This window comes from Geotrypetes seraphini, chromosome 2, assembly GCF_902459505.1.
Source record: "Geotrypetes seraphini chromosome 2, aGeoSer1.1, whole genome shotgun sequence".
Classification (NCBI taxonomy): domain Eukaryota; kingdom Metazoa; phylum Chordata; class Amphibia; order Gymnophiona; family Dermophiidae; genus Geotrypetes; species Geotrypetes seraphini.
The window spans coordinates 443305031-443320966 of record NC_047085.1 but is presented as its reverse complement, the minus strand read 5'-3'; the positions used below and the strand labels follow the sequence as shown (position 1 = coordinate 443320966).

At 42.7% G+C, this 15936-nt stretch overlaps 1 protein-coding gene across 1 annotated transcript in view; it reads right to left on the bottom strand.

Annotated features, from left to right (window-relative positions):
- The window catches only part of YME1L1 (YME1 like 1 ATPase), a 169584-nt gene that overhangs the window by 3863 nt on the left and 149785 nt on the right, over window positions 1–15936 (bottom strand). Inside the window, exons 16-18 of the mRNA XM_033931421.1 lie at window positions 13415–13541; window positions 13231–13304; window positions 4060–4146 (exon numbers count right to left, since the gene is read on the bottom strand). Of these exons, the coding sequence (XP_033787312.1) occupies window positions 4060–4146; window positions 13231–13304; window positions 13415–13541 (288 nt within the window). The remainder of the gene's footprint in view (window positions 1–4059; window positions 4147–13230; window positions 13305–13414; window positions 13542–15936) is intronic.

The window sequence follows — 15936 nt, the reverse complement described above, 5'->3', positions numbered from 1 at the left end:
CTCAAATATACTGTATAAATATAATAAAATAAGTCCATTATTCAAGAGTCTCTCTCTCTGTCTTAACATCTATTGCTTGTCTTCTGTACATTCTGCTAAACTTGTCAGAATTGGTTAAAAAAAAACAACACCTTATCTGGCTTTGGTCTGGAGTGTCCTCCCATAACGTGTAAAAATAACCACGGCAGGTAACTAATCTGGATCCTTTTTCTTACACATAAAAGAAAGATTTTCCACAGGAAAGGCATACCAAGTAGTTAATTACATAAAATTTTATCCACATGTAAAGAAAGATTAGATTCTTACCTGGATAATCTTGTTTCTGATAATATACACAGGAGTCCCTACATTAGGTGATCAATCCTTGTGCAAACCACTTGTAGAAGGGTGTCAATCACATCTTTCAGCTCCTCCTCCTTCACCAGTGGAATATAGCTCCCTCTCCAATTTTTCCTTCTGCAAGCGAACCAAGATGTGACTGCCACTGGTTCCTGCAGATGAATCTTACGCAGGGGAACTTTGCGCCGAGTGGGGAAAAACCCCTGCACAACCCTCAGTGAAACTGCAGGTGGTGCAGGTAGACCTTGATAATTCAGATAGGTTGCATACATTAAACTCACAAAATCAGGAGTAAAGCCTCCAAATCTGAATTTAAAAAAACCTGAAAATAATAAAGTAAGATCAAAACAGATCAGAAAGACACCTTCCAACTTGCAAGTAGAAGGAAAATCTGAGAAGCCAGAGCATTGCCCAATGGTGCAGGAGACGGAGCTGAGAGATTTTTAAAAAAGTAGATGATACCTTTTATACAACTCATGACTAGAGGAGAATAGCCTACTGGTTCAAGACTCATATGCTTTTGCATGAGAAGTGAGAATTGAAGGCCTGCTTTTACTCAGAGAAATTAGCTTTTTAATATTCAGCGCTTTTGAAGTATTTGTATTTGATATTGCAGTTATTCTTTATATTCTGTAGGATATTTGTCCTTTATCTACATGGTTTTGGAGATCTATGTTGGCACAAGTTCTCCTATCAGACTGTGAGCCCATTAGGGACAAAGAAAGTACCTGCAAATAATAACTGTAAACAGCTGGATATCAAGTCCATTACCCTTTACTCCCAATCAGTTTAGCATTCTGTATAAACAGCTGATATAAGTAGTTTGGAACATGTATTACAAGACTGAAACCTTAGGTGTTTGTTGCATTAGCTGCTTCTGATCAGGGTGGATAAAAATCAATGATTTAAAAAAGTTGAATTTTTTAAAAATTTAAATCAGAATTTTTTAATGTAAACTAGATTTGTTTTAGTTTAAATTGGATCTAAAGTTACTTCTATATAAATATAGTCCAAAAGTTATTCATCATAAAATAAGGATTAGTTTTTAATTAGATAGCATGAGGTTGTATATTCAGGCAATGTCTAAATATTTTTGGTAAATGAATTCCATTAATCATGTCATGGGCATGATTTAAATCAAGTTTTTCAGACTAGTGATTTAAATTGATTTGATTTAAATCAAATCCATCCTGCTTCCAATGGTCTCTTTCCACATTTAGGGGCAGATTCTGTAAAGACGCTGGTCTCAGCAGCTGCATAAGAAGTAGCTAAGAATCACATATCAGCATCCTATACAGAATTGTGACTGCCCCAACGGACAGGTGCCTAATCCCGTCTAACTAACATTCTAGAGTGGCGGGCCTGACGGTCAGAGGGTGTAAGCATCCCTCTGGCTGGACTTTCTCTTACAAAGTATGGGGGTGGGGGGTGGAAGGTGTTGGGATAGACCTAGGGATGCAGGGTGAGGGAGGATGTCGGCGGGGGGTTAAGGTTCACAGGGTATCGGGGGTTCCAGGGAGTGGTGGCAGGAGGGAGTGGGCATCCCTCTTGCTCGGCTGCTTTGAGGGGAGGGTCAGTGGCAGGAGCAAATGGGCATCCCTCTTGCTGATTTCATCAGGATTTGTGGGTGGTCCCCTGCCGCTCAACTGATCACAGGAGGGAGATTCCCTTGCTGCGATCAGCTCAGGCCAGCATTTTGCTGACCTACCTTTCAGGCAACTGTCACAGCCCTAGCGCGAAACACCTATGCCCAGCTTTGGGCGAACTTAAGAGTCCCAACGCATCTCCCTTGACAGCGACAAATGCCTACAGTGTAATTGTCCTGCCTCTGGAATTTCTTTTTTTAAACATGCACCCTGATTGGCTGCTACACAGCGGTAGGACACCTACTGCTGCCTACAATCAGGACACTCTTTTATAGAATCAGCCCCTTAAGAGTTTATGATTTATTTTTGTCACTTAGTTTATTCAGAGGGTTGTTAAAGATTTGGGTATTCTGATTAGGTTGTGAAAGTATGGCTAGAGCATGTTGTCATGTAGATTAGTCAACACTAAAATGGGGGTGGGTGGGGGGAAGAAGTTGGGCAATTTTTTTATAAAGGCTTTTACACGTTAGAAAGTCTGTTTTACACATAAAATGGGGCTTTTATAAAATTGCAATGTGCAGGATATGGAAGGAGACAATGAGAAAAATATCATAGTAGGAATTACAGTGTGAGAAATGTGAGGGGAAAAGGCAAATTATTGAATATTGTGGGATATCTATACTGGGGGTGGGTATTAGAGAGGGAAGGAAATAGAAAGAAATCAGTGGAGAAGGCTTCCTCCAGGGCAAGACAAATGATGGGGTGTATCCGCAGAGGTTTCGTCAGCAGGAGACCTGAAGTTATGATGCCGTTGTACAGAGCCATGGTGAGGCCTCACTTGGAGTACTGTGTTCAGTTTTGGCGACCACACTACCGAAAGGACGTGCTGAGGATCGAGTCGGTTCAGCGAACGGCCACCAGGATGGTCTTGGGACTCAAGGATCTCACGTATGAAGAAAGATTTAAAAAATTGCAGCTGTACTCACTTGAGGAAAGAAGAGAACGGGGAGATATGATTGAAACATATAAGTACATCACGGGACGCATCGAGTCAGAAGATGATATCTTCTGGCTCATGGGACCCTCGACCACCAGAGGGCATCCGCTGAAAATCAGGGGAGGGAAGTTTCATGGCGACTCCAGGAAGTACTTCTTCACCGAAAGAGTAGTGGATCATTGGAACAGACTCCCACTCCAGGTGATAAAGGCCAGCAGCGTGACGGATTTTAAGAGAAAATGGGATACTCACGTGGGATCTTTAAGGGAGTAAATTCAGGGGAGGGGATACTTGGAATGGGCAGACTTGGTGGGCTATAGCCCTTTTCTGCTGCTTTTTTCTATGTTTCTAATATGATTTTGATGCATATCTTCCCTAATGTCACCTCTCCACAGTCAGGCAAAGAAACAGCCCGGGGGTTGGAAGATGTTTTTCTTTTCTGACAAGCTAATTTATTTCATTTATATTTCACTTTAACCCAAAGTCGGTTAGACTAAAACATACAAAACACATAAAACCAACAAAAAGACAACTGTACATTGATTAAAGCAACGTAACAGAAGGCAATCCTCACACCATAAAAGCTTGTACAAAATAATGAGCCTTCAATTATTTCCTGAACTGGAGAACAATAGGACACAGCTTCAAAGCACCAGGGAGTTTATTTCTCCTTTTGGAGTATAGAGAGAGTTGATTTTTCCTAGAATATGTTATTTTCTTTTGTATTGCTAAGTTTCTTCATTATGTCAAATGTATGTCTTTGCATGCTCATTTTATTGGTTGTTTCTGTTTTATTTATTTATTCATTTTCTATCCCGTTCTCCCCAATGAGCTCAGATGATTATCATACAAAAAAAAAAAAAGACAGACCTCTTTGAAAAAATTACAGACCTAGCCAGTGGTTTTTTAATATATGACAATAACATGCATAAGACAGATTTGCATGCACTGTCCTTTTGGTATGTAAATCTCTCTCATGCATATTCATTGCATATATCCTGAAACCCCAATTAGCTAGGTGTGTCCTGAGGATTGGGTTGAGAATCACTGATTTAGTACACCTGTATTTGTATATCTCAGTTACCACAAACGCACAGTGGCAGAGTTAAATGCCAAAAGGTCAATTTTATTTTTTACCTTTAAGAGAGTTCTCACTTCTTGTTCAATAGCAGACTGAGTTTCTGGGCTAAGTTTCCCTGTATCAGAGTAGGTCATGACACCAAGCTATAAAATGAAAAAGGGAAAAGGGAAAGAAAAAAAAGTAGAATATGATATATATGTAGCATCAATCAAAATGAAAAACCCAGAAGTAGAAAACCTCAAAATCAAATTCTATAATAGCTCTTCTAGTAAGTACTGAAGGTGAAGCAGAATCCACTCACACAATTATATCACTATAAATAATAATTTAGTGATTTGGAAGTCCTCAGTGCGAGTTGCATAAGTCAGAAAAATGCAAAGCGTTCAATACTTATCTCATGCAAGGGCACAAGGCTCAATGCAGCACAATGAAGATCACAGGATCTTCCTAATGCACTATTATTATCAAGCACCAGAAAGATCCTGTGATGGTGTGCTGCATTCCTGCTCCATCCGATGTTGGCCAAATAGTGTTTCGCCAAAAGGCTGCTCAGGGATCAGGAGAGATAGTTTGATAAATGCCTGTCACAGCTTTGTAGCATGGGCACTGAGCACTACAGGTGCCTTCTGCCACTGCCAAGCCTCTGTCTTGATCCCTGAAGAGACCTTTGGGTTGCCTGGCCTCCTGAATATGGACAAAATTTTTGAAAGCCTCATAAATTCCCTCGCCCTGAGCTTCTTGCAACTCGGGATCTGCTGTCTGGTAAGGTTTTAGGGTGACGGTCTGTAACATTAGCCATCAGGTCATCCAAACCCTTTCTAAAGTGCATCTGATCCTGAAAGGGAAGTCTGCTCAGTGTGGCCTTAGAAGCCGAATCTCTTGCCCACTGTCTGATCCAGAGCATTCTGTGGGTGGAGAAAGAATAGGCATCCTAACACCTTCCCCCCTCTAAGGAAGTTGCTGATGAATCACTGCCCTGGCAAGTACGAGAGCTGCTGGGAGGGGAGACAGCCACTGTCAAAGGCTCCCCAGGATCTTGCTCCCGCACACACTGACCATCTCCCTTCCACCTGCACCTGTAGCTCTCTCCCTTCCACCTGCACCTTCCCTGCGGCCCTCTTCAGTAGCTCGGCAGGGGCGGCGATCAAGACAGACTGCCAACATCGGGACCTTCACTCTCTGAGTTCCGCCTATTTTGTTTCAACTTCCTGTTTCCGAACAGGCGAGACTCACAGAGGGAAGGCCCTAACGTTGGCAGCCTGTCTTGATCGCCCGAGGCTGGGAGGAACTGCAGCCTTCCAACACTACCGCAGTCAGCAGGAAATTTAACTGCCAACTCAATCTCGCCAGCCCTGTGCGGACAGGCAGAAATTTTCTGTGGACCGGCGGTTGAAGAACAGTGATATAGAGCGTCTGCCACATAATTCACTCTCGATATAACCATCTGGGGTCGTTGCTAGAATCTAACTTAACCACATGTAGTATACACATGCCACAAAGGAAACTGCAGCTACAGCTTTAATGCCCACAGCCAAGGTATCAAATTGTCTCTTGAGCACTACGTCCACCTTGTGATTTTGTGCATCTTTTAACAGCACACCCCTTCACTCAGTAATGAAGGCTGGTTGGGCCACCGGCAAATCCACTTTAGGCTGCATAAACATCTGTTGAAATTCAGGAGTCATTGCGTAGAGCTTAACCATAGTCTTAGCCACCTACAGCAAGCCCTCTGGGGACTCCCAGTATTCTGTAATCAGCTTAGTGAAGTCATTATGTGAAGAGAAGAACATGGACTGGAGCAATGGAGATGCTCATAACTGAGAACTATGAGGTGGATGCCTGCGGGGATTCCAATTTTAATTCCCATAATGAATCCACAATGCCCAGGAGTGAGGCAGCCTTAAACAGGTGATGCACTGTAGGGTCCTCCCCCCTAGTCAAGGGTGGCCACTGCCTCTGACTGCTGGCGTCATGCTAAGAACCAGACTCTGCCAGGGAGGATGTAGCTCCCTGAGACAATAGAGGCACAGAATCAGAGCTCCAATCATCCCAGTCAATCTCCGACTGGATATCCTGGTTCAGTGCTGGGTCTGTTTCTGATTAGAGAGCGATCTGAGCGAACATCCATGTATGTACAACCACAGACATGCCTATAGTGGAAGCTGGAGGACCCCAACAATTTAAATAGGCATTTCATATCAGGCTCATGAAATCTGAGGTAAAACCTTGCACTGCTGGCCCAAAGGATCCCTGTAAAGGCTCCCTGTGTGTCCTCTTGGGTTTCGTGGTGATGGCACACCTACGTTACGCCAATTCACCTTTGGAGGACTGGGAAGGACCTCTTTCCCTTAAAACAAGCCTCCTGTGAATCCATAGCCATAGAGGACTCAGAGGAGGCTGAGCCCATTGCTCCCAACTCCCTTGAATGCACCACAGCATTTGGGACACGGACACACCTCAGCTGACCATCCAGTGCAAACCTGGCATGATACAGGGGTAAGAAAGACCTGAGGAGTCCATCACTGTTGATTTTATGCAAACAAGGGGTTCTGAGGCAGACAGAGACTTTAGGGAAAAAGAAAAAAAAAAAAAAGGGTAAATTCAAGATGGTCGCCATGGCAGCAATCTTGGCACCAAAAACAGCCTGACAGAGAAATATTAAAAGACAAAAAAAAAACTAAAAAAGGGGCTTCTAGTGGTGGGGTACCCTATCCCTGGCCCCAGGAACCTGTAAAACCCCAGAAATCAGACCCTCATCATTTTCAATAGCCTTACTCACTGTGCCATGTGGTAACTGCCTGCTTCAGCTCAGAACTGCAACTGGAAAATTGGAGAAAACCTTTGCCTCAAAATTTTCTCCACAAAATATGATCTTTGGGCTGCCAGTCAGACTAATTTTGGACTTAGTCTCAATCCCTTCAACACCTCGTGCCACATGGGGGAAGGACCATGCAGCCAGCCCACGATTAAGTCCCGGTGAACCGGAACAGAGCCAAACAGCCTATGCTTAAGCTCCTTAAGAATAAAGGATGTAAGTTCGCTACAGAGGGAATGGACCCCAAGCTCCAAAAATATTAAAACAGGCTGACTAGTCAGGTATCCGTTGTCGGCGCAGCCTTACATTGATAACTGTCAGCATTTTCTGAGGCCTAAAAAATGTCAGCAAAGACCTATGAGGGATGTCAGTGCAGATAGACCATTCAGTTTTAAAATGTCCTAAATGACTTCTAAATTAGTTATTAGTGCTTAAGAGTAACAAAAGACCTTTGGCACAGCCCTGAGGTTCAACAGATGTGCTAAGATCCAATGCTTAAGGTAGAGAATGGTCCCAGGTTGCTTAAGCTGCTTTCTCCAAAAAATTTTTGACAAGTCATGCAGTACTTTTTACTGCCCCACTTAGACTATTGCAATGCCCTTTTCTGTGGACTTCCAAAGAAAACTTTAAGGGCATTGCAAGTTGCACAGAATGCAGCAGTGAGAGTAATTGGTGGTATTTCCTATTATAAGCATATAACTCCATTATTGGCAATGTTACACTAGCTTCCAGTGTCTCGGGGAATCCAGTTCAAGATCCTGGTGTTAGTGTTTGAAGCCATTCACAACGTTCTGCCAAAGTCAATCAGTGTTTTGGTAGCTACATACAAGCCCTCTCAATCTCTTAGGTCAGAGTCGCAATATTTGTTGGGAAGTCCTTTATTGAAGTCTGTCACCAAAATTACAATATGTTTGAGAATTTTTCATGGTGCTGGACATGTATGTGCAATGCTTTACCGAAAAATATTAGTCATTTCGCAAGTTGTTGAAGGCTTATTTTTTTCAGAAAGCTTTTGGAAATGGAGATCTGTTCACTTGAGCTATTAAATCATTAGATTTTGCATTTCATTTATGATTTTAGTGTTTTATTATTTTAAGAAATTGTGTTGTTTTATGTTTGTTTGTTTACTGATTTGTATGTGTACTTTTGTAACCCACATAGACTGTTTGGATATGTGGGCTAAAAGTGTTTTAAATAATAATAATAATAAAAAAAAGTTAGTGTCCATCAAGAGCCATTGTCACAAAGATACTGGAAATTAACAGAAACTCACGTCTATGAGGGACAGTTTCTCTTTTCTCCTTCATTCGCACACAAAAGTAAAGATGTATTTAACCACAATAGATGCTATTTCAACCTATAAAATTCTCCTCTCTTGACCCCCCCCCCTCTTTCTCTAGACCTTCTGGCTTCCTCCTCTCTTTCCCTTTCTGCCTATTCACCCATCATTCAGACCTAAGACAGACACACATTCATGCAGGTAAACTGTCTTTTTCCTCTCATTTACACACACAGAAGCAGTCTCTAAATCTACTCTGTACTTGTAAAAGCCTATTTCTATCTCTATAATAGAATATTTTCCAAATAAAAAAAACACAGTGCAGATAAGAAAGACACCTTCTCAATTTGCTTACAGAAAAAAAACTGAGGCGGCAAGGTGTGAGCCTACTGGGAAGGAGATTGAATTGAAAGATGTGCGACATCCTTCTGCAAACAACTTACAGGCTCAGATAATTAACCCTAGCATTCAGGACTACTAGACATATTGCACTAGAAATAATAGTTTTGGGTTAAAAATATCCCTTTTCATGAGATTACAAGGGGGTGCTAAAAAGTTCTCAGTCCAACTAAGGGAAAAATGTGGAGCCATGAAACTTACAAGTTTTTCTACATATTCACCCCTAAGTTCAACAAATTTGCACTTCATGTCTGAAGTTTCTATAACTCTTCCAAAAATACTCTGAAGTCTGGTCACTGAAATACTGCACCGCCGCTGCAATCGCCTTCAAATCATTCGAAAAAAACTGTTGTCCTTTCAAACTCTTTTTAAGGTTTGGAAACAGAAAATAGTGAGATGGAGCAAGATAATAATAATAATAATAACTTTATTCTTATATACCGCCAACAATCTTGTGACTTCTAGGCGGTTCACAATAAAGAGAAACTGCGCAGGCAGCGATTTACAGAGTATAGCAGTGTACATCTGATAGTAACAGCATTAGTAATAGTAACAACAGTTTATATACTGCAGGACCGTGAAGTTCCATGCGGTTTGCAATGAATTAGAAAAATTCCGTAAATTGATTGGAGCATTCATAGTTATTGATTAGGGGTTGACAGTTTACAAGATCAGATTTGGGGGGATTACGAAGGGGGCTATTGTCCTGATTCGTTACCTAGGTATTTCGAGAACAGGTATGTTTTTAGGTGTTTCCTAAATTCTCCATAGTTGTTTGTGTGTGTAATTAGTTTTTCTAAGTCTTTGCCCCATAAGGCTGCTTGATACGATAGAAGATCTGGTGAGTAGGTTGGATGGTCTATGAACTGAAATCCCAACTGTGCCAAAAAATGTATTATTTTGCCAGCCTTGAGAGCAGGTGCATTGTCTTGCAAAAAGAGAGCTCCTTTTCGCAGCTTCCCTCTCTCTTTTTTTTTTTTTTCTTTCTTTCAATGTCTCCTTTAATCTGCACAGCACATTGTGCATTAACTGTTTAGCCCCTTGGATGTTGGTCAGTCATTACACCACCTTCCTGATCCCAAAACACTGTGGCCATGAACTTTCCTGCTGACTTTTGGGTCCTGAATTTCCTTGGAGAACCTGAATGCCGCCATTGCATGAACTGTTATTTTGTCTCATAGTGGTGTAACCATGTTTCATTAATAGTAAATAGTCTATCCAAAATGTTGGTTCCAGCTCACTGAAAATGCTGCAAAATCAAATTGGACGTGTCCACTCAACGTTGTTTCTTATCAGCATTCAAACATTTGGGCACCCACTTGGCTGACAGCTTCTGACACCCAGCTGCTCGTGGATAATACACCCAACATGTTCCCTTAATATCTGTAGTGTCTCAGCAATTGTTTTAGACGATATTTGTCAATCTTCCAAAATTAGGTTATGGACATGATCAATAATTCAAAGGGCTTTAAACTAGGTAAGTTGGGGGAGAGTACCCACTCTCATACTGGTGTGGTAAGTAACCATCCTGACGGGGTAAGTTGCCACTCCATTTCTGAATCTGAGGTAAGTACACACATTGCAAACAGTACTGTAGGAGTCACACTAACTCAAATGGGAAAATCTCCACGGAGACCTAGCAAACATAAAGTATGGAGGGCTATGTACGTTAATGCCCACAGTTTAGGCAATAAAATTCTGGAATTAGAGATGGAAATGAGGAACGCCGACCTAGATGTGGTGGCAATATTTGAAACCTAGTTCACGGATTCCCATGGGTGGGATATGGCCATACCAGGATATAACTTACTCCGTCGAGACAGAGAGGGCAAAACAGGAGTAGGGGTAGCACTATACACTAAAGAGGATATCAAAGTTACCAGAATCGCAGATGTCAAGTATACCGGGGAATCCCTCTGGGTGAACCTGGCCAGGGGAAATGACAAATGCCTGTATCTTGGTGTTGTATACAGACCTCCAAGACAACAGGAAGACATCAAGACCATCACTCTGCGTGGAGACACGTAGCTGTTGGGGGACTTCAATATGCCTGATGCAGACTGGAACAAACTTTCCGCTAAGACAAGCGGCAGCAGAAGGCTACTAACCTCCATAAGGGGAGCACAACTCAAACAGATGGTATTGGAGCCCACTAGGGATCAGACGATACTTAACCTAGTACTCACCACGGAGATAGTGTCACAGAGGTTTCAGAAGGCGATACGTTGGCCTCCAGTGACCACAACATGGTTTGGTTTTACCTCAGGAAAGGTTTCACTAGATCAAACACATCCACAAAGGTCCTCAACTTTAAGGGCACTAACTTCGAAAGCATGGGAGATTTCGTCTATGGGGCGCTGCAAAACTAGGCCGCAACAGATAATGTAGAGGTAATATGGTCAACTCTGAAATCTACCCTACACGAAGCAACCAACCTCTATATAAAAACAGTGAGTAAACGGCAGAGGAACAATAAACCTCAGTGGTTCTCTGCGGAGATCTCGGACCTCGTGAAAAATAAGAAAAAAGCATTTGTCTCCTGCAAACAATCAGAAAGACTAGAAGCTAATGAAGACTATCTGGCAAAGTCTAGAGCTGTCAAAACAGCAGTCAGAGATGCCAAACTCCGGATGGAAGAGAATCTAGCATAGAACATTAAAAAAGGGGATAAATCTTTCTTCAGGTATATTAGTGACAGAAAAAGAAACGCAGATGGGATAGTGCGCCTTAGGAAACCAGACAGGAACTATGTAGAATCGGACTCCGATAAAGCCGAACTACTATATGAATACTTCTGCTCGGTCTTTACCTGCGAGGCGCTGGGATCCGGTCCACAGCTGCAGACAAGGGAAAACTCAGAAGACCCGTTTTGAAATTTTGAGTTTATGACCAGCAGCGTCTACCATGAACTATCAAGGCTCAAAGTGAACAAAGCCATGGGACCGGATAAACTACATCCCAGAGTGCTTAGGGAGTTGAGAGATGTCCTGGCAGAACCGTTATCTGCGCTCTTCAATCTTTCCCTAAGTACAGGAAAAGTCCCATTGGACTGGAAAACAGCTAATGTCATTCCGCTGCACAAAAAGGGTTGCAGGATGGAGGCTGCAAATTACAGACCGGTAAGTCTCACATCGATAGTGAGTAACCTTATGGAAACATTAATCAAACACAAATTAGATACGATCCTGAACGATGAGAATCTACGAGATCCCCATTAACATGGATTTACAAAGGGAAGATCCTGCCAATCCAATCTTATCAGTTTCTTTGACTGGGTAACGAAAAAGTTAGATATTGGGGAGTCCCTGGACGTCATGTACTTGGACTTCAGTAAAGCTTTTGATAGTGTCCCATACTGTGGATTATTGATCAAGATGAGTTCGTTGGGATTAGGAGAAACATTGACTGCATGGGTTAAAGACTCAGAGGTAGACTTCAGAGAGTGGTGGTAAATGGTACTCTCTCCAAAACGTCGGAAGTGATCAGTGGAGTGCGGCAGGGCTCGGTTTTGGGTCCGATCCTATTTAATATCTTCGTAAGGGACCTGGCTCGGGGGCTTCGAGGTAAAATTACATTATTTGCTGATGACGCTAAACTATGCAACATAGTGGGCAAAAGCATAGTGCCCGACAGTATGGTGCAGGACCTACTCTTCTGGAACATTGGTCCACAACTTGGCAACTAAGTTTTAATGCCAAAAAGTGTAAGGTCATGCACCTTGGCAGCAGAAATCCATGCAGAACTTACACCCTAAATGGTGAGACCTTAGCAAGAACTGCAGCAGAACGGGACTTAGGAGTGATCATTAGTGAAGATATGAAGACTGCCAATCAAGTGGAGAAAGCTTCATCCAAGGTTAGACAAATGCTGGGTTGTATCCAAAGAAGTTTCGTCAGCTGGAAGCCTGAAGTTGTAATGCCGTTGTACAGGTCCATGGTGAGACCTCATCTGGAATATTGTGTACAATTCTGGAGGCCACATTATCAAAAGGATGTGCTGAGAGTTGAGTCGGTTCAGCGAATGGCCACCAGGATGGTCTCAGGACTCAAGGATCTCCCGTATGAGGAATGTCTGGGTAAGTTGCAGCTATATTCACTTGAGGAACGCAGAGAGAGGGGTGACATGATTGAGACGTTCAAATATGTTACAGCCCGTTTTGAGGTAGAAGAAGATATCTTTTTCCTTAAAGGACCTACGGCAACAAGAGGGCATCCGTTGAAAATCAGGGGTGGGAGATTTCATAGTGACACTAGGAAGTATTTCTTCACCAAAAGGTTGATCGTTGGAATGATCTTCCACTGCAGGTAATTGAGGCCAGCAACGTGCTAAATTTTAAGGAAAAATGGGATAAGTATGTGGGATCACTTCAAGGAAGAACTTAGGGGGGAGGGTCATTAGAGTGGGCAGACTTGTTGGGCCGGTGGCCCTTTTCTGCCGTCATAGTCTATGTTTCTATGTTAATGTCAAAATATGGTGTTACGATTCTGCAAATTGGCACTCTTTTCAGCTATAGTGGCAAAATAACGCTCAGAATTTAGGGAGTTGGTTGGGCTGAGAACTTTTCAGCACCCCCTCTTATTCTGGATAATTATATAACTTCTACCTAGATAGTTTTCATTTTTATTAAAAATGTCTATACCATTTATACTGAAGTATATCAGTTCAACACAGTTTTACATTACATTCACAACTCCCAAAACAAAATCGTACAAAACTTCCGCTTTCTCACCTTACCTTTTCACTCATTCCAAATTTAGTCACCATCAGCTTAGCTATTTTTGTGGCACTATCAAAGTCACTAGAAGCACCTAGAAATGTAAAAATAAAAATAGAAAGTAAAATGTGTACTTTACACAAAATGAAAAGTAACTTCTGTAACAAACATAGTTGAAAGAGAACACTTTAGATGCAGACTAACCTGTGGTAATATTCTCAGTTCCAAATATAATTTCTTCTGCTACTCTTCCTCCCATGCTTACATCCATCTGCGCAAGTAGCTGCGATCGAGTTTCACTCCACCTGTCATTCTCAGGCAATAAAGATACCTAAGAAAATTTAAAAATGCATACACAATGGTTATAAGAAATCAAAGGAAAACAGGAACTTTGAATTCCCATTTCCTACCTACTTTGCCTTATTTCAAATAAAGGTTTTACTTTGCATAAGCACCACTTGGAACAGAGTAAAGTAGGCATGCATTTGGAAGACCATGGAAATTTCAATTTTATATATGTGAAATTGGTATAAAGAGATTATGTCCTTTTCCAGTAGATAGGTCTGTCATTCCAGACAAGTTGGTTATCTCCCCATGGTTGCGAGCCATCTGCAGAAGGAATTCACTCTGGATTTTTTTTCTGTGTCCCTTCTAATTCACTGTGAACTCTCTTGCCGCCTGCAGCTAGTACCAACCATGCTAGAGCTCCAACCAAATATGTGAAGTAAGGACAGAGAGAGGACTCCTCAACAATAAAACTGTTTTACATTAACATAAAACACTAACATGCAATGAACAAGCAACAGCCAACAGAAGCATGAAAGGAGCTCAGATAGTACCCCTTGAGATACTAAAACCCTATTATACAATCTTCTTCAGCGTTCAAAGGGCTGATTGGCATCCAAGACGCAACTTGGAGAAGCATAAACAGAATGAGACAGCAGGCAGGCAAAGGCAGGACAGGGAGGGAGTCTAGGAATGACACACCTGTCTACTGGAAAAAATATTATCAAGGTAAGGACAGTCTCTTCTTCCAGTGTCATTCTAGAAACGCAGGAAGTACAAAAGCAGTCCCAGGAGTCTAGGGTGGGCCGACTGCGCCAGCCTGTAACATGGAGGAACCAAAGGCAGAGTCCTCTCATGCTGCAACATCCACTCTGTAAACTTTGCAAAGGTGAATAGCATGGACCAAGTTGCAGCTATACAAATCTCCTCTCAAGAGATAGCTCTAGCTTAGGCCCATGATGACGCTACTCTTGATTGAATGCGCCTTGACAGAAACAGAGAACTGTTTCCCCACAGATAATGTGATCTTTGAGAGATCGTTAAGATCCTACAAAGGGAATGGGGACTTGATCAGTGGTCTAATGCAGAGTGCACCCTTCAGAAATCTGGCAACGTCTGGATGAGATGCCAGCGTAGGTCCCCGGTCCTGTGCCCTGAAACAAGAGAACTCAATGACCTGGACCTGAAGGGAAGCCACAGTAAGGCCCTTGACAAGGCCTGCCTGAAGAAAGGCCAACATCACTGAAACTAGAGCCGAGAACGGCTCCACATGTTCCTGGACGTACCAATGTTGGAAAGTTCTCCATGCCATAGCACAGGCAGAAACGGCAGTCGATTTCTTAGACTTGAGAAGGGTGGCAATTAGAGAATGACATGGGGACAAATTTTTCCCTGTTCCCGCAGGAATTCATTTTCCTGTCCCATCCCCACGAGTTCTTTTCCTGTCCCTGCCCCATTCCTGCAAACACTTTAAAATCGTTTGAGGCTTATGTGGTTAAAACCAGAGCTTACAGGAATGATGAGTTTTCTCATAAAGAGTCCAGCTGCCTTGAAAATGGAGGTCGTTGAGGTGGGCTTCCCAACCAAGCATGGAGGCATTCATTGTTAAAATCTTTTTGATATGGTGGCATCTGGAATAGGAGGCCCTTGGAGAGATTGTTCAGCAATAACCACCACTGAAGTAACTTTAGGAGATGTGAGGTCACTTATCTTTTGAGATAACAGACCGATGGCCTCAAACCATCAGGTCAAAAGCGTGCATTGAGGTTCTGTGAGATATATAGAAACATAGAAATAGATGGCAGATAAGGGCCACAGCCCATCTAATCTGCCCACCCCAATGACCCTCCCCTACCTTTCTCTGTGAATAGATCCCACGTGTCTATCCCATTTGGCCTTAAAATCAGGCACATTGCTGGCCTCAATAACCTGAAGTGGAAGACTATTCCAGCGATCAACCACCCTTTCAGTGAAAAAGAATTTCCTAGTGTCCCCGTGCATTTTCCCGCCCCTGATTTTCCACGGATGCCCCCTTGTTGCCGCGGGACCCTTGAAAAAGAAGATATCTTCTTCCACCTCGATGCGGCCCATGAGATACTTGAATGTCTCGATCATGTCACCCCTCTCTCTGCGTTCTTCGAGTGAGTACAGCTGCAACTTATCCAGCCGTTCCTCGTACAGGAGATCCTTGAGTCCCGAGACCATCCGGGTGGCCATTCTCTAGACAGACTCCAGTCTCAGCACATCCTTACGGTAATGCGGCCTCCAGAATTGCAAACAGTATTCCAGGTGGGGCCTCACCATGGATCTATACAATGGCATAATGACTTCAGGCTTACGGCTGACGAAACTCCTGCGTATGCAACCTATGATTTGCCTTGCCTTGGATGAAGCTTGCTCCACTTGATTGGCAGTCTTCATGTTCTCACTGACGATCACCC